Raw genomic sequence first — 24331 nt, forward strand, 5'->3', positions numbered from 1 at the left:
GGCTCACACCTGTAATCCCAGCACTTTGGGAGGCTGAGGTGAGTGGATCACAAGGTCAGGAGATCGAGACCATCCTGGCTAACACGGTGAAACACCATCTCTACTAAAAATACAAAAAATCAGCTGGGCGTGGTGGCAGGCGCCTGCAGTCCCAGCTACTTGGGAGGCTGAGGCAGGAGAATGGTGTGAACCCGGGAGGCGGAGCTTGCAGTGAGCCAAGATAGCGCCACTGCACTCCAGCCTGGGCAAAAGAGCAAGACTCTGTCTCAAAAAAAAAAAAAAGAAAGAAAAAGTTTGCAGGGTGTGGTGGCACACACCTGTGGTCCCAGATACTCTGGAGGCTGAGGTGGGAGGCCATGAAGGTCAAGGCTGCAGTGAGCCATGATGGCACAACTGTGCTCCAGCGTGGGTGACATAAGACCCTGTTTCAAACAACAAAAATAAACAAAAAAATTATTTTCAAATTTGTCTTTGATCTAGGTTAGTTATTAGGTCTGAAATTCTGAAACTACTCTCATAAACCTTATCTACAGGGAAAACAATGTTGAAGGTCAGTAGACTACTCATCCTTTTTGCTTTCAGAGGCATTATGTCATTTAATCTTTACAACAGACCTATCGTAATTATTATCATCGGCATTTTACAGATGATCAGAGATTCATTTGTACATGAGGTAAGAAACACGTAAAATTTACTACCATAGCCATTTTTAAGTGTACAGTTCACTAGATTTAACTATATCCACATTGTTGTTCATTTGTATAATTTTGAAAGTTTATGGCAGCAGTTCAGAAATAAAATGTCTCACCACATCAAATATAATCTGGTAATTTGAAACTTCAAATGTTATAAATGTATTAGAAACTGTTGTATTATTTCTAATGGCAAGGTAGTAATAAGGATTGTAGTTCATGAATGTGGTAATTAGCCAGAAATCCATTTTATCTTTGCCTATGCTTTTCTCATTAATCATATTTTACCCTTTTGCTTGTATTTATGACATGGACTTATTTGGAGTCTTACATTGAAGGCATAGGTCTGACCCATAGTATTATTTCACCTCTCAAAGATTGAAAAGAAAATAACAGTTGGATTCCAGACCTCTGATATGACCCTGATTTGAAAGTTCCATATAGGCACAGTTTAGACAGAGCTACTGAATTTAAATTAGTAAGAGCTGAAGAAAAGCTAAGCATAAAATGGACAGAGCCCTTCCCAGGGTAGCAGACATAAGTAGCAGTAAATCAGTAAGTACTAAAGCACAGGATCACTTCATTCTGGCTTTCTGCCATTTATAGACACTCAAACTTGGAATGAGCAGAAATCCTTTTGAATTTATATTTGCAAAACCTTGTGTCCATTCTTTTCTGGATTACCTTTATTTTTTTCTGTTTATTTCCTCATACCATCATCTATGCTCTGTTGGGTGCAGAGTCTGCTTAGATATGTTTGAGTGGCCCTGATTTGCATGTGGTAGCTTGCGTACCCAGAGAGAGGTACTGGGGATCAAATTAGATGCAGTTTAGCTGTGGCTCAATAGAGGGAGTAGAGGAGCTGAGGGAGGGGAGAGAGCAAAAGAACGTGTCTGGTTAAGTAAGTGTTGTGTGTGCGCACCAGGAGGAGGGGGGCAGGGTGGGGGGTGGTTGCCTCTAGCAGCTCCACCCTCACTTTGTCAGCAGGTAGAGAGCGTGATTGCTGTCCCAGGGGAGGGAGTCAGAGCTAGAACACCAATTACAAACCACAGGCTTCCTGCTCTAGGGAGTTGATCCAGAATTGTCTTTCTGAAAGGAAGCACTCGAATCCTTCCGAACTTTCCAAGTCCATCCATGATTCAGAGATACTGCCTTCTCTCTCTGGGATTTTCTGTGTTTCTGATAGTGAATTGTTGATGTATTTGCTACTTTGCTCCTTTTCTCTTTCAAGACTTGGTCATTTTATATGCTGTTTGGAGAAAAAAAGAACTTTTATTAGAAAGGAGGTTTCAGAAATGATTTTGGATTTTCTGTAAGTGTTTAATCTAGTTCTTGGGGACAGCATCTCTCATCCTGGAGTAAATTTCTGCCTTTGACCTGCATGGATTATTTTTTCAGGCTGCGGAATTTCTCGGCACCTACCTGTAGTATGGGGCACTTTGTTTGGTTGCAGAGTAAGAAGGTGGAAGAATGAGCTGTACTTGGTTAAGCAGTTGAAACCTTTTTTGAGCAGGATCTGTAAAAACATAATTGAATTTGTTTCACCCCCGTGGATTCCAGTGGGCCCGACAGCGCAACAGGTTTGCAGATTTCTTTTGAAATTCTTTTTTTCTCCCCTCCCTCTGCCTCAGCAAAAGAAACGAATCTATATAACAGGTTCATGTTGTTCAATTGCTTGGCTTTTCAGCACTTGTTCTGAAGACTTTATAATATTTTTAAACTTGACCTTGGAACACAGAGGGCTTTGTGGGTGAAGTGTATTTCTATTTACTTAAGGGTGCACATTTTAAAAATCTTATTCTGTGTTTGTACAAAGACCCAAATTTTCATAGTGCCTGGAAATAGCACAGATTTATTCTACTCAAGCTTATTTGTATTTTTTCAGGGTATTCTACCTAGAGCCTGTGGTTAATCGCCTCCCTGCTCTCCCTACCTTTTATTCCCCACCCCCTCAAGGAATTTGAAAACATGTTAGGAATAGTCCTTTGTTTTTCTTATGAACCTAGAAAATTACAGATCATAAAATCTGGATATTAAAGTAGTTTCCAAAAGCATCTCATGGGAAATCAAAGTGCTCGGCGTTTCCGAGCTGGAGAATAAAATCAAGAATCCTTAAGAGAGAAAAGAAAACGGAGATAGAAATATGAATTTTAACTGGAAAAATAATTGGAAAGCTAACCTTTTCAAATACTCTAATTATGAAAGTTGGAAAAGGTTGTGATGCCCAGGATTATCCTGTAATGTGTGAAGATACATAAATTAGCACCTAATTTATAGGCAAATTTTGGTAAAACATAAAAAATTATGGTATGTCTAAGTTCATGAAAAGTATGTAAATGCAGTGGGCCTAGAACCCTGGCTACACTGAAATACAGTTTAATGTGGAAATTTTTCTAATACATGTTGTAGCATCTTTGGACATCAACGTGTGGCCTGAAATTTTTATTGTTCCCTCTTCTCCTCCATTAAAAAAAAAAAAAAAAATCTCCTTGTGGTTTTTAGTCATTTACCATTGACACATATTATGGCTTAAAAAGGGCCATCTCTTCCTTTTCTGAGCTGGAGTTCTTCACTCTCACCTTTGATGCATGGCCGTAGCTGTTTACTTTGCCTTGTTTTGTTCGTGAACATTGGGTTTAGTGCCTGGCAACTTGATGCATATGGAAGAGCAATGCCAAGTGATCTGACATAATACAAATTCACGATGTGACATTCAATCACGAGCAAAGTTGGAAATTCCAAAGAAAAGTGGTGAGATCTTTACTAGTCACAGTGAAGATGGGAGAAAATGACATACCTGCCGCAGATGTGGGCTGAAAATATCCTCTTCTCTGCCCAATCAGGAATGCCACCTGCTCTTGGGAATAAACTTTAGAGAAAGGAAGGGCCAAAACTACGACTTGGCTTTCTGAAACTGAAGCATAAATGTTCTTTTCCTCCATTTGTCTGGATCTGAGAACCTGCATTTGGTATTAGCTAGTGGAAGCAGTATGTATGGTTGAAGTGCATTGCTGCAGCTGGTAGCATGAGTGGTGGCCACCAGCTGCAGCTGGCTGCCCTCTGGCCCTGGCTGCTGATGGCTACCCTGCAGGCAGGCTTTGGACGCACAGGACTGGTGCTGGCAGCAGCGGTGGAGTCTGAAAGATCAGCAGAACAGAAAGCTATTATCAGAGTGATCCCCTTGAAAATGGACCCCACAGGAAAACTGAATCTCACTTTGGAAGGTGTGTTTGCTGGTGTTGCTGAAATAACTCCAGCAGAAGGAAAATTAATGCAGGCAAGTATAACTTTATTATATTTCACTTTCCATCTGTTTGAAATATGCCTTTCTTCTTTTGTCTCCCAAATGAAATACCATACATGGGCTTCTACTGCTTAGCTTTCTATTTCATAGAAAGAGTAGATACTGCCTTATTGGCATTCTAAAGCAAATTCTTATTTTATACTCTGGAAGAAATACATAAATCCTATATTTTAGAAGATTATCTGCTTATTTTTAACTGGTATTGCATAACTACTTAGATACACATAATACCTTTTTTTAAGTGATATATTCTGGGCTCTAATTTTTGATAGATGAAGTATATGAGCTTGTATTTAATTGACGTGAGGATTGTACTTTACATCCTGTTTAAATTGAAGTAAGCACTAAGAAGGTTGATTTTAATGGTCAGCAGCACCTGAAATTCTGGAATGCCCTTGGAGCATATTTGATTACTGTGTCACTTTTAAAATTCAGTCAAGCTTGAATGCTATGACTGGCCTTACACCACGTGTGGCACCCTATTGCTAAGCCCAAAATGGAGAGGATTGGATTACAAAATGGACACAAGGTGTAAACCTGCCTCCTGATCACTTTGGCCTCATCCACACGTAATTTTATCATTTTCAAGAATTTAAATTTAACATATTTTTTACTGATCTGCCAAGTTTTTCAGGCACAGATTCTTAGGCTTTCAGGCTGTGAATGTTGCCTGTAACTCATTCATACATGAAATGACTGGGGCCATAGCATTTCATAGACCAATTGCTCATTCCCCATAGTAAAGACAGAACCTAGAGGGCTGTACCTTTTTAATGGTCTTTCCACTGTCTTACTCCATAAAATGATGTTGCTTATTGATTGAAATTTATCATATAAAAGAACAATTCTAGCTGTAGCTACTGGACACAGGTTAAAATATTCTTAAATGTGATCCATCTTAGCATCCAAACTCAAATTTTAATTTTGTGATATGAACAGACTATGAACAGAACCAATTTATTGTATGAATTTTAATTTTTGTCTACTTAGAGAAGATAGGAAAATTTAACAAATTATAGAACTTATTCCCAAACATGTATTCTTTAATATATGGTTTAGTGTTTATTCATTATCACTTCTTAGGCAATATTTTGAAGCTGGGATAAATGAAGTAGAAGGAGAATTAGGTGAAAATGGAAGGCTTTGCTATTTAGAAAAATAGGAAAGAAGAGTATATCTGGAAAAATGGCATAAGATTTTTTTGAATAAGATAACTTGGACTCTAAAATGGAATTAGGAATACTTAAAAGCTAAAATCATAAATCATCTTGAATACTACAGCAATTGGAAAGGAAACTTCCTTCCTGGCCTTGCCTAGTTAATACCCTAAAGCATGAATTGTGTGCTCCATTTTAGTTTTTACCATAAGTAATTTTACTAGTCATATTTTGATATCACTGAAGTTTTTGAGAGCCATACGTGCCTTATTGATATCCTGTGATAGCATGTTCAGTGGGCTAATTATGTGGTCCATAAAATGTATTCTTTTAAGTTCTACTCTTATTATCATAAAGCTCTACATAAAGTTTGTGTTTTCATAAAGGAAAAAGTAAACAAACAGCACCAGTTGGCATTCTCTTTGCCATTCATTATTTTATCAATCTTTATCATATCTTCTCTTATTCTATCCTTTTTCTCACTCTGGCAAATCTTACCAATCTTTTTTGTTTTTTAAACTATTAACTTTGATCCTATCATTATACATTAAGTATTGTTTTTACTTTGTGAAGAGGGAATTTCATCATACCTTAGCAAAGACTTTCAGGCTTTACAGTGGATAGTTTTATGTCACTGGCAATTTTTTAGTCTTCACCTTTCTGTCCACATATGCTTCTTTTAGGTCTTTAAATAAGCTTTTTCACTAGCTTAGTATTAATTTCTGGATACTTTCCATATTGGTTTTGGTTTATTGTCTGTTAATCAATTTTTAATCTACAACAGTTATTAAAGTTTCTCAGTAGCCTCTTATGAGAAACTTTATTTTTAAAAAACAAGCTTCTGAATTATATATATGGTTTTCTTTATCCATTTTTTTGATTAATTCTTTCAAAGAACTCTAGTGTGTTAGGGACACATGGTTTACACTTCTGGAATCCATGCTGTTTGTTCCTTATCAGATTACACTGCAACTCAGGTTTACTGAACTGTGGTTAGCCAAGCCTTCCATTTAACTGAAGTTCTGTTTATATCTTCTAGAGATGTGTTTTGCTGTACTTTAACTTTCTTAGTGGAGAGCTGTACCCTGGTGTCACAAATCTAAAAGGAGTCTTCTCTTTGGTTTTGAGGAATTCTGGATAATTCTGTGAATCCTTCTACCTACGAATTATTCTAGTTGCCTGTTAAGATTAGTTGTCTCCAAAGATTGCAGTCAAATCTTTTTAAACTTGAGGATGCTATGTGCCAAAAAATGTACAGTTATGAGAACAGCGATTTAAAAAAAAATGTTGTTATTTCTGGAATTCTCAGATAATTTCTGAAAAGCAGACATTTCTTTACATTTTGCTCAATTAATTCAGCATATAGACAATTTCATAAGGACCAAACTAACTGAATTTTCATTTGTATTATGATTTTAATTTTTCTTAGATAAAAGGAGACCCCTCCTTGACAATGTGCCCCCAATTTGTTAAATAGTAAAATAGATCGTAGAATTGCCTCTAAAAGAATTTTGTCTCAACTTTGTCTGATGGCTGTATGTACAAGGGCATTGAAAGTCAAGTTTTGATGATTTTTGTTCTAATTCTTATCCCTCACTGTTTGTGTTTAGGTTTTTCCTTGCCAATAGTAATGATCTATTTTACAAGGTATGTTCAAAATTATAAATTGTAATATTCTTCTAAAAGCGCTAGAATAAAGTCAAAATAGAAGAGGAAGTGTTGTTGCCTTTGCCCTTCTATTTCTCAAGTCCTCTCTTTTTGATTTCAGAACATCTCATTTTAGTACCGTCCAAATTTTATTATTTTCCTTTCTATTTTGCCCAAGAGTTGCTTCTGTATATTACTGTATCATTCCAACTCTTTGTCATTGTCTTTAAATTGTCTAATTCTTAGGTTTCCCCTACATTTGCCAAAATATTTGTCTCTTCCTCTTCTCTGATTTCCTTCCACTCTTTTATTTTTCTTTTGTTTTCCACTGAATTTGTACATTTAGGATTACCTTCCACTGCTATTCTGGATCTGTATTTTAATAACCATCAAAAATCCAGGTCAAGGAAACTTTTCAGATCTCCTAATTACCTGGCGGTGACTGATAAAAAGGACTAAATGATAGTGATTACTTCTTACTGTTTTTATTCACATTGGAATATATTCTTTCTCTCCTGTTTTATACCATTATAGAAGGAAAAGTGTTGGAGCTGATTCATTGTCTAATTTCCACTTTTCTGGTTTGGTTACCTCTTATCAATGTTTGTTTCTATTATTTCAAGGAATATTATTGCCACCACTTCTAAAAATGATTACAGTCATATTTTATTTCTCAATCCTGTTTATTATTTATAAATATTATTTCAAGGGACAACTCAAAATTATTCTTTCTTCTCAGAGCAAAAGAGTAAGAGGATCTTAGTGTAGCACAAGAGATGTCACCAATTCTCTAACTATCACACTCTTCCTGCTCAGCTGGTTGTCCTGGATTTTCTTAGACTCCAGGATAAAGTTATGATCAAGATTAAAATGTATTCCCCTGAGGCTTCAGACCTACCATGGGAGCAGCGGTAGTTTAGCACGTGGCCAGTAGCAGTGAACACTTCCTGGAGAAATTCCCCTTTGCACAATGTCTCTGCTTGCCTCTTAATTTTACCTGTTAGTCAGCACATAGTTATCCAATCCTTGCATTTTTACATTATTTGTAGGCAGGGCCTGAAACTTTAAGTTTTTGGCCAAAGCTAGAGAGACAGTCCTATGTTGCAAACTATAGTTGGCAAAGTATCTAAACTGTGACTTGGAGGACTTGACTTTTAGTTCCACACACAGAGGAATATGCTGCCACTATAAATATTAATAGTTGTGTGATTTGGGACAAAATAGTTTTTACCTTTCTAGGCTTCAGATTTCCAGTCTGTGAAATTGAGGAATTAAAATATAATACTGCCAAACTTCTGCTATGCACTTTACATGTATTAGCGCATTGAATTCTCATAATAATTTCATGAGAGAAGAAATTCAGTACCTTTATTTTTTACATTTTACAGATAAGCAAACTGAGGATTAAAATGTTAATATCTGTCAAAGTATTAACTATTATTATCTAATAAGTGGTGTTGCTGGAACTTGAACTGCAGAGCCCATGCTTTACCAGCTCTAAAATACTGTATATGTAAGAATGCCACAGATGAAGAGAACATCAGTCTAGAGTTTGTATAAAAAATTTATTTCCAGAGTAGAAAGGAATGAAAATGATGTGTACTATTATCTGAGATTGATGCAGAATGCATCATATCCTGCTACCTTCTAATAATCTCTGTATTTCTTCTATTTCTCTCATTTTGTGTTTCATTTGCAAAGATATTAGTAAATCACAATGTCTGTTTACTCAGTATCTCCCTTATAATGTAACATATTTTGTCATCTTTCTCTTCATTTTAAAAGTCTAGGTTAAGTTATCTAATATAGGAACCTGAAACAATAAACATTGAAATAGCATGCATTTAACTGACATTGCTCAAGTTAGAGTTCCTTCCATGCAGAAATTTTAAAATAGAAATTTTGTGATTTTGTTTGATGCCAGCCTTTAAAAGAAGTATAGAGTAGATATTCAAAGTATGGTCAACTCTGTTATTTATGTAAATGAAGGTGCAGAAAATCCAATTAATTAGTAATTGACTTTGGAATGTAGTCAGGAGTATACCATCAGACACAGTTCCTCTGTGCTCACAAACATTCTTAGGTGCTTGCCTCCTATGATCCCAGCTCAGAGCCTTCCTGACATGGCTTTCGAGTCTTCTGTTCTAGACTTGGCTTTGTTGTTAGAAGCCTGGCACCCAGGAAAGAGAAAGAAGCTGCAGAATATTTTCAATGATAATTTTTAATAAGTTCTCATCAAACAGATTTGTATATATAACAGTTCTGTACTTCAACAAAAATTTGTATCCAACAAAAATTTGTAAGTTCAGGCCGGGCGCGGTGGCTCAAGCCTGTAATCCCAGCACTTTGGGAGGCCGAGACGGGCGGATCACGAGGTCAGGAGATCGAGACCATCCTGGCTAACACGGTGAAACCCCGTCTCGACTAAAAAATACAAAAAGCTAGCCGGGCGAAGTGGCGGACGCCTGTAGTCCCAGCTACTTCGGAGGCTGAGGCAGGAGAATGGCGTAAACCCAGGAGGCGGAGCTTGCAGTGAGCTGAGATCGCGCCGCTGCACTCCAGCCTGGGCGACAGAGTGAGACTCCGTCTCAAAAAAAAAAAAAAAATTGTAAGTTCAGCTTCATACATATCTGGTTAATAGGAGGTAGTGAATGAAGTATGTCCCTGGCTATTGCTCCCATCAGGCTATTTAGTGTTCATTTGGCAGACTCTTGGTTGGCAGGGGGTAGGGGGCGGGGGGAGGGGGGGAGGGGGTAGGTATTTCCTTGGGTTTTGTATTATAGTAAAGTGTGTATGTAAATATGTGTGTGTATTATAATTATCCCAAAACTAGCCATAATTTACTTTACTTTTTTTTGTTTCTTTGTTTTTTGAGATAGGGTCTTGTTCTGTCTTCCAGGCTGGAGTGCAGTGACGCAGACACAGCTCACCGCAGCCTCGATCTCCTGGGATCAAGCGATCTGCCCACCTCAGCCCCACAAGTAGCTGGGACCACAAGCACAGAGCACTATGCCCAGCTAATTTTTTAATTTTTTGTAGAGACAGGGTTTTGCCATGTTGTCTGCATTATTGAAGGTATTCCCGGACCAGGTGTGGTGGCTCACGCCTGTAATCCCAGCACCGTGAGAGGCTAAGGTGGGAGGATCACTTGAGCCCAGGATTTCAAGACCAGCCTGGGCAACATAGTGAGACCCTGTCTAAGAAACAAGGTATTCCTGGAGGTCATGGTTTTGCTTGTTTGTTTTTGTTTTATTAAAAAGCCTTTACATTTTGTTAATTGGAGTTTATTGGATTTTTTAAATTTTTTTTCCCTTTTATCACTTTCAAATTGCTAATTACAGTAGATTTTTAAAAATGTTATAAATGAGTAATATCCTGTTAGGAACCAGAATTGGTAGCAGGATATTGTTAGAGAAGACTGTGAGAATGATATTCCATTAAATTTATGTAGAAATTTTCTTCCAAGAAGCTTAAAATGATTCACCATACCTGGAGCCAGGTAAGAACAGGTGCTATTAACTCCATTTTACAGAAAAGGAAATATACTGGGAAAGAGAAAGAAAGTAAATCATCTAAGAACAAAGTTGCACAGAGACTGAGCCAGTCTGGTTTGCAGGAGATAGGAGAGTAATCAACTTTTAAGGAATCTGAAGATGTGGATTTCTCAGAGGTCAGTTCTACTGAGTGGAAATCCTAAAGGCCTTTTCCTATTTACCCGAGGACTCCTATTCTCCTTTCCTGCTGTATTTTTCTTTACAAAATTATTGATGTGGCATGCTATAATGTTTTAGTTTTGTAGTTGTCTCTCTCCCCACAGTAGAATATGAGTTCTGTGAAAGCAAGGATTTTTGTCTCCTTTGTTCAAAGCTGTATACTTAGCATCTAAGTATACTTAGTCCTTGGACATGGTGGGTACTCAGTAAATATTTATTAATGAATATAAGGAATATTGTAGTACCAAGTAACTCTGATGGCTGGGAGATCACTCTAGAATAAAACATGCTTGTCACATTTTTAAAGTATGTTATAAGGTAGATTATTTTGAGTGTGTGTGGTTTGACATAGCAGGCTATGTTCCTTTACTCTTCTGACTTCTTGTTAGTTCAAAAATCATAAATGTGGCTGTAATCGATATGTTTAAGGTGCTCCTTTACACAGGATTTTAGAATTTTTTCTTTAGTTCGATAGCTTAAACCTTGCTGTTTAGGATATTCTGGTTTTCCAAGAAAGATTATTCAGGTCCTGATTTTAAACCTTTGATTTTAAGATATTAGCGTGCATCCAAAGGACCTTACCTTCTTAGTACTTAAATTTGTGATTACCAATTCTGGTTTTTAGATACCCTAAAGCAGTTTTTAATCTTGTCTGTGTGTGCCACAGGCCCTTTTGAGAATGTGATAATCATTATTGACCATAGGCACAAAATACACACAAATACTTAACATACACAATTTTGCATAAAATCTCAGTGAGTTGAGAGAGTCTGTAAGACATATCTAGAGATCTAAGGACTCCAAAGAAGAGCAACTATCCTAACATAATCCCAATTATTTCAAGAAATTAAACCAAATGCTCAAAACAAATTTACCTTCAGTTTACTTAATTTGAAAAGTACTTGTATATATTACTTGAAGTCAGACAAACAACAATATTATGATGCAGTTATAAGAAAGTGGCCTGACCTTAGGTGAAGGAACTCCAGAACTAAAAAATGATGTCTGACAAAGATCTTCTTATGTGTAATAAGTGAATTCTGCTCTCCAAATATGAAGTGGAACTGCATCAATTCAAGAAATGCTTACAATCCCTTCAGCATGGCAGTTCCACTGAAAGGCCCTTAAGAATAATAGATATTTTACTCACATGTTTTGAGATTAGTAGAACCATTGTGGCTTTATGTGTCTATTTAGTTACTACATTCAGTAAAACTGAGGGTATAAAACAAACTGTAGCTTTTTGTTTTCTTCTCATGTCTTTAGTTTCCACTCTTTAAGCTCCATTGCTTTCCATAGGGCAGGGTTCTTTGGGCCCTTAAATTTCTATTTGCTCTAATGGAAAACTTTATATATTTTTTAAAGCCAAGATTTGTTGTTGCTTGCTTGTTTTGAATGACAGATAAGCTACTTTACATACCCTTTTTATCTGGGTTCTAAACTTTACAGTTCATAGATAAATTTTATTTTGTGCTATACTTTTTAATATATTGGAATCTGTGTTTAATTTACAAACTTGGAAACACCAGAGCAACCAAAATGATTTAAAAACTAAGGTTTTTAAAAAATTGTAAGCACAAAGGCCTGGCACATTATTCCTCAAGATAAGAAGTTAGACTACAATATTTAGAAATTCTCATCTCTAGGCCAGGTGCGGTGGCTCACGCCTGTAATCCCAGCACTTTGGGAGGCTGGGGCAGGTGGATCACTTGAAGTCAGGAGTTTGAGACCAGCCTGGCCAACATGGTGAAACCCTGTCTCTGCCAAAAAATTAAAAAATTAGCTAAGTGTGATATTGCACGTCTGTAGTCCCAGCTACTCGGGAGGCTGAGGCAGGAGAATCGCTTGAATCTGGGAGGCAGAGGTTGCAGTGAGCCAAGATTGTGCCACTGCACTCCCACCTGGGTGACAGAATGAGACCCTGTCTCAAAAAAGAAAAAATAAAAAAATTCCGGTCTTTGAATCTAAAGCAGAGGCAGTATAACTATCTTCAAGACTCCTGTTTGTTGTTGTTGCTTTAAATCTAGAATACCCTGTCATGATGGAAACTGACTATAATACAACTATAATGTTAAATAGCACATTAAATTATTATGTACTTTTGTGCATGCTAGTATATCAAAAAGGTATTGTTGTACATACATAAATATATGACATTTGAGAAACACTGTTGGTATTTTACTTCTGTAGAATAATTTGGATGAGACTAAAGGCCTTATGTTTTAAGTCTACTTATTTTGCTATTTTCTAAAAATATAAAACAAAAAAATGTATAGATTTCTATTCGTTTTTTCCCCCCAAACCATTTTCTACAGTCTTATGTATTATCTACTCTAAAACAACGAAAAACATCTTTTATATGATCTGGGCTTTGTGTTCCCTTATTTTAATATCTTATACCTAGAATTATATGGATGATCTGACTTTAAAAATCTTGTGGTCAAGTTTCTTTAACTTTTGAAGGAGTATATTGGCCCTATATTGGAATTAAGTCCTATTCAGTTTTCCATTCCTAGAGTAAAATACAGTTTTGATGGAGGGGAGGGAAAAGTAGCAGAATATTCCATTTGTGAAATAGCATCATCAAATTTCAAGCCAGAAAAAAACAGTCAGTCCATTCTTCTCATTTTATATATGAAGAATTGAACTCAGATTAGTGCTTATCAAAGAATTCCAATCTGTTGCTGTATCTTACTGGCCAATATTTTTAGCATTGTTTATTTATTTATTATAAACCTTTTGGGGTCACTGCAGGGAAATTAAAAAGCAGATGTCAGCAGAGATTTTCCCCTGAACATTCCATTAAGAAGATATAGACTGCCGCAGGGCCTCTTTCCTCTTTGATCCCTAGTCAACTACAAGGCATACTTTAAAACAAGTGAGCAGACAAAAAATACCTCACCACAGTCTAGCAATACTTTTATGTGGTGCTGTGTCATTTATTCTGCCACAGAATCACTGCACATCAGGTGGTCTGTAGTCCTGGATCTTCGCAGAGCAATATCATGTCTTTATAAAGTCTAGGCTGAGAATCTTACCAAGACTGGAAGATGTGCTGGATTCCCTAGATGCCTTGTAATGTGGTTTTCCTATTTGTACCAAATTCTGTGACAGATACTATAGTAATTCAAAGAACAGCACCTTAGCCTAGTCCACCTGAGGAGAATCAACTTAAATAGCAGGAGGCATTATGTATTGAATGCCAGATGTAGTTGTAGGCATAAATGCATTAGAGTGCTGATTTATTTTCTCTTTCTTCCTTTCTTTTCTTTTCTTTTCTCTTTCCTTTTCTCTTCTCTTCTCCTTTCTTTCCTTCCTTCCTTCCTTCCTTCCTTCCTTCCTTCCTTCCTTCCTTCTTTCTTGTCATTAGAGACAGAGTCTTTCCCTGTCACCTCTCTCTGTCACCCAGGCTGGAGTGCAGTGGTACCATCAGAGCTTACTATAACCTTGAACTCCTGGGCTCAAGCCATCCTCCCACTTCTGCCTCCCAAAGCTCTGGGATTACAGGCATGAGCTACCGTTTCTGGCCTAGGGTGCTGATTTTCATTTTTTCAGGAGTCATTCAAGTGATTATGGTAATTCTGTCTCAGATTCTCTATGATTAAAGAAAAAACAAATGACAAAATATTAAATTTTAACCCAGGCAACTTCAAGTAGCTTAAAGTTAGAGAAAAAAGTACTACAACCCAGTCATACCTTCTAACCTTTTACTGTTATCAGTTAATTACAGGTTGTTATATTCCTATGTGTATAATACTCATCTTTATAGCATTGTCTTTAGGAGTCTAGAATGACGAGACACCATGGCTTTTTTTTCAGGTTGCAATCTGACTTTCTACAATGTGCCAATCAGTCCCTGTTAAATTTTAGTTAAAACAGTAAATTTAGCTTTAAACAGAATTCAACATATTGGAAGTTTTGTTTGACTTTATCTCAACTAGCTTGATTTTAATTCTTTGCAAACTGCATTCCATAAGGGAAGAAATAAATACTAAGACCCTTTATGTAGAAGGTGAAGAGTATTTGAATATCACCTCTATTTAACAAAAATTGTTTTCAGCACCTTTTTTTATTATTGACTTTAGTCATAAATGTGTTATTCATGTTCCCTAAAATGTGTTGATTTTAGTATAATGTGAGGCGTATAGAGAACCATTTAAGAAGAATGTACCCATCCACTATGACATTAGGTTATTTTACTCTAAAGTTAGTGAACTCTATGACACACATTAAACATTTAAAAATTATCATGAGTGAGTATTTGGGATTACTGGATTGCCCCCTTGGGGTGTATGAAAAGTCCATAGGCACCTTATGATCATTTTAAGTAAAAGCAAGTCACTTAATCTTTCATCTGTTGGTGTAGGGTTGGGGGAGAACTAAATAATCTTTAAGATCCTTTCCAGCTCTAAACTTTTAGAGTTTATGCTTATTCTAGAAATAGATTTCATATATTAAAGGGACATGTATCTTGCCTATTTAGTTCTTTTTCTTTGTCCTTAGTTGTTGGACATCAAAGACAAAATTTGTTTGGTAGGTGATATCTGACTAAATTAATGTCTTACAATAAATAGGTAGCAGAACTAAGCATGAGACTCAGTTGTACTCCCAGTCTTCTGGTCCTGTACTGTCTTTACATTCCAGTTAACGCACACAAAAAAGGAGCCTTTCTCTGGAGTTTCATATTTTAAAATATCTGTAGTGGATTGAGGACCCTTATTGTAAATCCTTCGTTAAGGCTGTCCCAATGATCAGAGCACACTGACTTCAATCACTAACCTGCACCTAAGTGAATCTAGCCTTTGGAAAAACCGGAAAGAGCCAGAGACAACCTAGAACCAGCCTGGGCCATGAAAGTAAAAGGAGTAGGATGCTTCTGATCCTAAGTACTCTGTGAAGTGAATTGTTAGAGATAAGCTGAATAATTATACTAAAAATAAGATTTCAGAGCAGCTAGTGGGTGTTCACCCATGGGGCAAGGGGGATAGAGCTCTAGTATGTAAGCATCTGGAGGCAACTAGGAGGAGTGGAAATGGGGCCATCTGATTAGTAACTATGCCTTGTTATTAAACCGTGACTTTCTGCATTGTGTATTCCCAGAGTTGGAAAACTTCCGCTGGCAAAAAAAAAGAGAAGGGCTGCCGTGCTGTTGCTGAGGGCCATACAGTAGACACAAAAGCGCCTTCTTAGAGGCCTTCAGCAGAGGCAGCTTGTACAGGCAGGCCTGTTCCTCTCAAAGACTGGGAATCAGATTCTTTCCCCAGGGGGTTTCCAACTAGTTTGCACTTCAGAAAAACCTTTTCTTTCTCCTGCTGTTCACGCCCTGCAAAGAATTTTCTTCCAACCAAAGAAATTGTTTTATAATCAAAGATCCTTGTCCTTAGTTGTTGGACATCAAAGAAAGTTTGGAGGAGACTGGGGGATTATGTGAGTGCCTAGAATTTATTTTGAATGCAAACTTGCAACATTAGCAAGTCCCCCAAAGAATATACTCATCTCAGAGCTGGGAGAGAGCCTAATATAACTAAATCTTTATTCTTCCTTGGTTGGATGTGCCCTGGTAAGATACAAATGACTTGAATTGCCCTGTCTGGACTTGATTCATGTATGTTTGGTTCTTGAAGTACACACTTACCGGAAGAGGTCCCCCTAACTTATCTTCCCTTTTAAAACTGATATTTGGAAACATCAAACACTATTAATAAACTCAAAACAACAACCTCCCCCCTCTGCCCCCCCGCAAAAAAACTTTTTTAAACCAGTGTTTGACTCTTGGGAGTTTGGGGTTTCTCCCAGGCAGTTGATGGTATCACCAAATGTTGGGAGCCACATTCCCTGCATTCCCTACTGTCACTGAGGTGTTGATGATGTCATTTTCTCCCACAAAGGAAAACCTCAGCACCCTGAGGGCCTGAACTCAGGTCTTGGCAGGTAAATCAAGGAAGAACTTACTTTTGGATTTCAACTGATTGAGTCAGGCATGAAGAGACACAACCACCACGTTAAGTATTAGCGTCACAGCCTCATCTCTGGGGCCTGAATAGACAATTTATCATTCCAAGAAAATTAAGACTATAACTTTAAGAAATTATCTTCTTGGGTAAGAACAACGATTCATTTAATATTTTGGTTCTTACACTTTGGGACATTTATAGGGCATTGTTCTCAGAGATTTTGGCTCCCTCTTAAATAACTTTCTCTGAATCCACAAATTTTCCAAGCCTTTCCGGAACCTGTTTGTAGATTATCTAGCTTTCCTTCCTCGAGCAGATTAACAACAACATAAACAAGAATTAGGGGAGAAAAAATGATGGATAGGGCAGATTTAGGCAGAATTATGCCTTGGGCAAAGTACATTCTTGTTATTTTATCTTGGTTCTGTGGTTATGAACTGAAGAGAGCGTTTGCTCTAGAAGATTTCCAATCTCTTCCTATCCCTTCATCACAACCACAGAGTAGTGGTTGGAAATAGATTCCAGGAACACCAGAAATGCTCAGTATTTCCAGTGGTGACAGCTAACAGTGCCCTCACAGGGATCCTTTGAGCGTTCTTCCTCTGAGTCTTCTCGTGGTATCCTTGTGGTCAGGAGACATATCAATAAATCACAAAGACTTGCCCTGGAGACAAACCTGGTAAAAATAATCAATTGTCTATCTTTGCCACTAGAAACAATCCTTTTGTTTTTACCTGGTTCTGAACAAACATGCTATAGTTTTTTAGAGAAAGACCATCTATTTCACGGAATCATCAGCTGACTATTCTCAAAAATTTGAGATGTGCTAGTTTGTACTAGGAAGGTAAGGTAGGATCTGGGAAGTAAGTAGGATTTGCCAAAGGTTTTTATTCTACTCAGCAGTGCTAACTTGCCTGTGTTACTCCTATGCAGGTATTAGATTATAGGGTTTGTTTTTGTTTTGTTTTGTTTTGTTTTGTTTTTTACGCTAGGAATGTATGACTAAAATTCACTGAAATGAAAGTGTCCCTTAGGTTATATAGGGGAACAGGGAATTGAATTTATAAGGAAAGAGCCCAGCCTGCAACTGACTTCATTTTCATAGTCTTATTTCTCTTGAGTTGATGTAGGCTTAAAACAAATGAATGTATTATATAAAATGCCCTAGTTTTTCAAGCAATGTCAATCTTCAGGGTATGGAATAGGATTTGGCATTTTGTTTCCATTTTTATTGTTTTGTTTTCTAAAGGGAGGTTTGAGTTAGAGCCTGTCTGGCAAGATTCCATACTTCTAATATACCACCTGTCCTGGCAGAGACAATGGAATCAAAAGTCAAGTTCTTTATGACTGCACCTGCCTTGTAAGTGCTGCCAGAAGATCTGATTTTCTCTTGTAGCTAAACTCTACACAGAAGCTAGTGCTTGGCACCCAAACAGTGGGTGCATACCCAAACACTTGGGTGTCCCAACATCAGGAGGACTAGTACCACTAGTTCTCCAGTTGAGTTGTAAAATAGTTTTTGGCATGACATTCAACAATTATTTAATTTAACAAATGGAGGAGAAGTAACTTTCTGGTTTACCTGGTTTTCAAGACTTTTGTGAGGATCTATTAATAAGCATAAATCATTTGATAATTATTATTTGAAAATTACCTGTACAGTTCTGCATCTAGTGAACATGAAGGAGAGTATATTTTCCCCAAAATAGATCAGGAACATATCTCTGAAGTCAGACCACCATGCAAAGTTCCTAAGGTGAGAAACTACCGTTTCTCCCAGTTGCTTTTTCCTTTTCCAGAAATGTAGGTTACCCTACGGTCACCAGCATTCGCTCTGTGATTAGGCAGTTGTTTTGTAGGCAATCTGACATCCTAGATAAGAACTTCTTTCCTTTTGAATATTAGAGTGTTTCTTGGGTTCCCTCAGGGCAGAGTTACTTCATTATCTTCTAACTTATGTATAACTGGATGCCTTCTAACCTAGGAACATAATTTCTGTCACCAATCAAATAATTAAGACAATATGCCCACCAAATGGTGCTCTTTGCACAGGATTCATATGTAATGATATAATATGATAATAAGGCATAAAAGGTATTCTAAAATGAGGAGCAACATCCTACAGTGAAAAGTGTTCTCAGTAGACTTGTATTTTAATCTCAGTGCTGATCCTTCTTAGCTTTATGACCTAAAGGAAAATTGCTTAACCTCTTTGAGCTTGTGGCTTCCTGAGTAAAATGGGAATAATAGTAATAAATGGCCTGACTACCTGAAATGAAATAATGTGTGAGTGTTGTCTTTGAAAATGGCAAATGTTAGATATTATTATTATTATTATTATTATTAATAAATAATAATTAAACTTGAGCTATTCCTTATTCACCTAATTACTATCAGAAATATTACTAAGTGTGAAGATTATTGATTTAGGCTCAGTCAACCTATTTGCATTCAATTTGGCATCAGCTTAACACAACTAAGCAAGACTATATTTTTAATGTAGCCAAAAGGACAAGGCTTTAGCTTCAAAATTTTGTGGGTCAAGGATGTTGATTAAATATTACCATAATGTAGTACAGGTAGCCTTAGTGGTTTAAAGAATGACTAATAGTGTATGAGTTCTGGGGTGAGAACTTAAGACCTGTTACTGCCTTGCTTGTGGTACGGTGAATCACTTATCTGCCCTGGACCTTTGTATGAGTGCCTATTCCATATCGGTAACCCCATTAGCTTCCTTTCATGATCAATGAGGTGATCACTGACACAAAGCAGCTGCTTTCTAAGTTTTTATTTATCAGATTCTGAGGGATTCTAGAATCACATTATATATCACTCTTACATCTTCCCTTTTTGAAATTTTAGAGTATTTTAAAAATTGCTGCTTATTGGCCAGGTGCGGTGGCTCATACCTGTAATCCTACTACTTTGGGAGGCCAAGGTGGGTGGATCATGAGGTCAGGAGTTCGATACCAGTCTGACCAGCATGGTGAAACCCAGTCTCTACTAAAAATACAAAAATTAGCTGGGTGTGGTAGTGCGCAACTGTAATCCCAGCTACTCAGGAGGCTGAGGCAGGAGAATCACTTGAACCTGGGAGGTGGAGGTTGCAGTGAGCTGAGATGGCGCCACTGTACTCCAGCCTGGGCAACAGAGTGAGACTTTGTCTCAAAAAAAAAAAAAGAAAAGAAATTGCTGCTACTCTGGTACAGTTGCTCAGAATGCTGATGCTTCAACTTCTGGTGTGTAGCTTGAAGCCATGTTTTTAAGGACCAGAAGGGAAGGAGTTCAGGATTGTGAAGGGGACTACTTTACCCAGTTCATTATACTGTGCTGGTCCCAACATGTTTTTTGAAACTCAGCAGATACGATTCTATAGCCTGCTTGGAAATTATCCCACAAGTCTCTGAGACTCTCAATTCCCTATCTGAGAAGAATCGGATCAAAGTAAGAATAAGCAGAGTTTTTGTCATAGCATCTATCAAATATTTGTGTCCCTGAAAAAATTTTCAGGTAAAGACCATCCTTTGAGCCTTCTCAGAGACTAACAGTCTGCAGTATAAAAAAAATCTGTGTTCAGTGTTTTGTAACTTTACCAATTTGAAGTCTCTTCCCAAAATAAGTAAATAATGGGATAAAGGTAATTACGGGTTTCCTCATCTTTTCTACTTACCTGTTCCCTGTTATGATTAAACACACACAGCTTATAACTCTTTTGGAAACAAACTGAATTACCATTATTATCCTTTCAACACTTGCATGGTATTATAATTCATTTCAATCACCAGTACAACACAGTGGGAGTTAGGAGACCAGTGGGGTGGCAGGCGGGGGTGGGGGAAGACCTGGAGAAGGGCAGACATTTTCCTTTTTATTGGCTTTGGGAAGCCTCCTTCCTCTCCGAAGGCACTTCTTGGGGAAAACTGTTTTCTTCCCAAAGCCTAATAAAGATTAGTAAGAGATGTCTGCAAAGAATTAGAAGCTTTTTGAAATGAAGGCAAGGATAAACATTCAATATCACTGTTATTATCATTAAAAAGGAAAGCCCAGCATGTGATGTTTTGGGTCACTTCCAGCGGCCTTGTTTGATGTTCATGGTTCCTTTTTTGACCTTTACCTCTTGATATCTTTATACATTTATTGAGGCTATTGGACAAAGTCTTGAGATACTAAGCAATACAGTGCTAAGAATGAATGATTGCTAGACTCCATTTCTATGGGTGGAATTTCTGAAAATGTGTTTTTGTCCTCAGATACCCCGTTGTTCCAGTTTGGCAATATTGGTGGCAAAGTTAATTTAATATCTGATCACTCGAGTTTTTATTTCCTATTCTGTACCTTAGCCCAGAACCAAAGTTCTATAGGATACTTTTCATTAAATAAATAACTGGAATTTTTCTATACTATGCTTATTAACCAGAGATACATCAAAAAAGAAGCAGATGTAATGAACCTAAAAAGCAAATAAGAACTTCCCAGGGACATTGTAAGTTTAGCCCAGTCTCTTATACTTTAGAACATAAATTATTTCATGCCAAAAATGACCATAATGATATCCTTGTAGTGTAGACACCAAGTAAAGGCTAACTTTTGTTCAACATGATGTATTTAGGCAGGAAAGTGTACCAATACATTGAAGAAAGGATTTCAACAGTACAGATTGAATTTATAAGGACTTCCTGGTCTTCAGAAAGGTAAATAAATCACTGTCAACCTAAAAGGAAGAAGCTGAGGCAAAATTAATATAAGTGGAGAGCTTATTTGAGCCAAGTTTAAGGATTGCAACCCCAGAGCCTAGATTCAAGTTGCCCTGAATGTACACTCTGATTAGCAGCAGTTACAAGTGGATTTTTAGTTTTATTTTACTTTTTATTTTTTTTTCCGTGAGGCATTTTATTTGTAAATATATATATTACATCCCTAGAAAAAGAATCCCAGGATTTTCCCTCCTATGTGTTTTCATCTCGCTTCTTCATGGTCCATGATGCCAGCTGAGGTTGTCAGTAGAATGAAACCAAACTAGCGGGATGGAAGCAGATTATTCTGCCATTTTTCTAGATTTTTGAGTTGCACATCAAATCTGGGGCTGATCACTCCACACTTGTTTAGCCTGCCTGTGAGGTTCACAACAATTTTCCCAGCTCTGTGATCAATGATTTCAGATTCGCCAATGTAACCATGCTTCATCATCAGTGAGAAACCGGACGATGACTTTGGAGCACGGCCTAATAAACACCTGGCGTTTGCCTCTCTTTTCGGCATTGTTGATGCTCTTGAGAGCATCAGCCAGGACATTCATGCGCACCGTTGTGGTGGCGCGGAAAGATGGCGGAAAGGGCACAAGTGGATTTTTAAAAGCGAAAAAGAGGGATAGGGAGTGGGCTAATACCAAGTTGTTTGTCAGGAATTCTCATTGGTTTACAGAAATAACATTGATTAGTAATTGGCTATACATTGTTAAGCTATAGGGTATGGGTTATAGTGTCTGGTGTGGCATTATTAGATTAATCTATAGCTACTTGTGGCAATAGCAAGCAGTTTCAAGAGATGAATAACATAGCCTAAAGCGAGAAGTAGGACTTGATTGCGGTCTCATTTTAATGTCTCTCTGGGCCTGATAATTAAAAGGACTTGCATTCCTCATATAAAAGCTATTTTCTTTTTTTTTTTTTTTTTTTTTTTTTTGAGACAGAGTCAGTCTTGTCACCCAGGCTGGAATGCAATGGCACGATCTCAGCTCACTGCAACCTCCGCCTCCCAGGTTCAAGTGATTCTCCTGCCTCAGCCTCCTGAGTAGCTGGGATTACAGGCACCTGCCATCATGCCCAGCTGATTTTTGTATTTTTTTAGTAGAGACAGGGTTTCACCATGTTGGCCTGGCTGGTCTCGAACTCCTGACCTCAGTTGATTCTCCTGCCTCGGCCTCCCAAAGTGCTGGCATTACAGGCATGAGCCACCATGCCTGGCCAAAAACTTTTATTATTACTTAACGACCTGTGCTAATCAGAATATCCTATTCTGTAATTGGCAGTTGTATTTGAGAATTAGGTAGAATTATCTCGTTTCTTTTAATGTTTTTGGTCTTTCCTTCTGAGTTTGTGGGGTTGCTGTGTTTCATAAAAAATGGCACATTCTTCATAATCCTAGTTAATGAATTGTTTCACATTTTAAATGTTTATCCTGTAATAAAGTTTGCTTGTACACACACATTTATTTTTCACCCTCTAGGTTTTCAGTGTTTTTTTTTCTTTCTTTCAATCTCTACCCTGATTTCTGCATTCCTGCATACACACAGTGTTTTGTTTTTTGTTTTTTAATTTCTAAGCTTAGCTATCATCAAATAAAGGTAAGCTAGAAAATCAAAACCCTGAGGCCGGGCGCGGTGGCTCAAGCCTGTAATCCCAGCACTTTGGGAGGCCGAGGCGGGTGGATCACGAGGTCAGGAGATCGAGACCATCCTGGCTAACATGGTGAAACCCCGTCTCTACTAAAAATACAAAAAAACTAGCCGGGCGTGGTGGCGGGCGCCTGTAGTCCCAGCTACTCGGAGGCTGAGGCGGGAGAATGGCGTGAACCCGGGAGGTGGAGCTTGCAGTGAGCCGAGATCGCGCCACCGCACTCCAGCCTGGGCGACAGAGCGAGACTCCGTCTCAAAAAAAAAAAAAAAAAAAAAAAAGAAAATCAAAACCCTGAATCTTTCCATCAGAACCAAAGGAACTCAGCAAGTTCTGAAGGAAATTGAAGTTGAAGATTGTGTATGTCATACCAACCACTGATAGAGAATTATTTGAAATTAACATCATATTTGATTTTATACAAAAGCAACTACTATGGTAGGGTAATATGTGTGTGTGTGTGTGTGTGTGTGTGTGTGTGTGTGTGTGTGTGTACATAAAGGATAAAAAATGTTTAGGTTAGAATGAATATATCTATATATTGTATAGATGTATTCCATACATATATACATATTCCACATTGTATATAGTCTATAGAGAAAATATTCTAAATCCTCATTTTCAATCCTTTAGAGGAAGCTGCTAACTCTAAGCAAACCTCAGACCAGTCTCTAAAAATAGCTTGCTTTGAAGACCCTGAAGCCAAATTAAATATGTAACCTTTGAAATTTTGTCTGTTGAGAGCATGGTTACAAATAAAATGGATAACCTTAGTACCCGCTCTGTTTTTTCCCCCCTCAAGTCCGCTCTTCCACTCATTATTTTAGTTAATTGTACTTAGTGGAAAACAGTTAAGTTTGACCTCCTCACAGACTGACCTCTTTCCCTCTGTTTCAGCCTTGTCTGAGGCTTGTCTGTTTCAGCATGTGGGATCTGAGTTTTTTTCCTGTTAAATGGTTGCGGGCTCATCTCTCCTCAGTTGTGTTGACTATGTTGCCCCTTAAGAATTTTAATCTGGCCGGGCGCGGTGGCTCAAGCCTGTAATCCCAGCACTTTGGGAGGCCGAGACGGGCAGATCACGAGATCAGGAGATCAAGACCATCCTGGCTAACACGGTGAAACCCTGTCTCTACTAAAAAATACAAAAAACTAGCCGGGCGAGGTGGCGGGCGCCTGTAGTCCCAGCTACTCGGGAGGCTAAGGCAGGAGAATGGCGTGAACCCGGGAGGCGGAGCTTGCAGTGAGCTGAGATCCGGCCACTGCACTCCAGCCTGGGCGACAGAGCGAAACTCCGTCTCAAAACAAAACAAAAGGCCGGGCGCGGTGGCTCAAGCCTGTAATCCCAGCACTTTGGGAGGCCGAGACGGGCAGATCACAAGGTCAGGAGATCGAGACCATCCTGGCTAATGCGGTGAAACCCCGTCTCTACTAAAAAAAATACAAAAAACTAGCAGGGCGAGGTGGCGGGCGCC

General features: G+C 38.0%; 1 protein-coding gene across 1 annotated transcript in view; it reads left to right on the forward strand.

Moving 5' to 3' along the window:
- Positions 1-396: 396 nt before the first annotated feature.
- The window catches only part of RNF43 (ring finger protein 43), a 68604-nt gene continuing 44669 nt past the window's right edge, over positions 397-24331 (forward strand). Inside the window, exon 1 of the mRNA XM_031657520.1 lies at positions 397-3969. Within this exon, the coding sequence (XP_031513380.1) occupies positions 3718-3969 (252 nt within the window). The 5' untranslated portion in view covers positions 397-3717. The remainder of the gene's footprint in view (positions 3970-24331) is intronic.

The sequence above is a fragment of the Papio anubis genome, chromosome 17 (genome assembly GCF_008728515.1).
Source record: "Papio anubis isolate 15944 chromosome 17, Panubis1.0, whole genome shotgun sequence".
Lineage (NCBI taxonomy): Eukaryota > Metazoa > Chordata > Mammalia > Primates > Cercopithecidae > Papio > Papio anubis.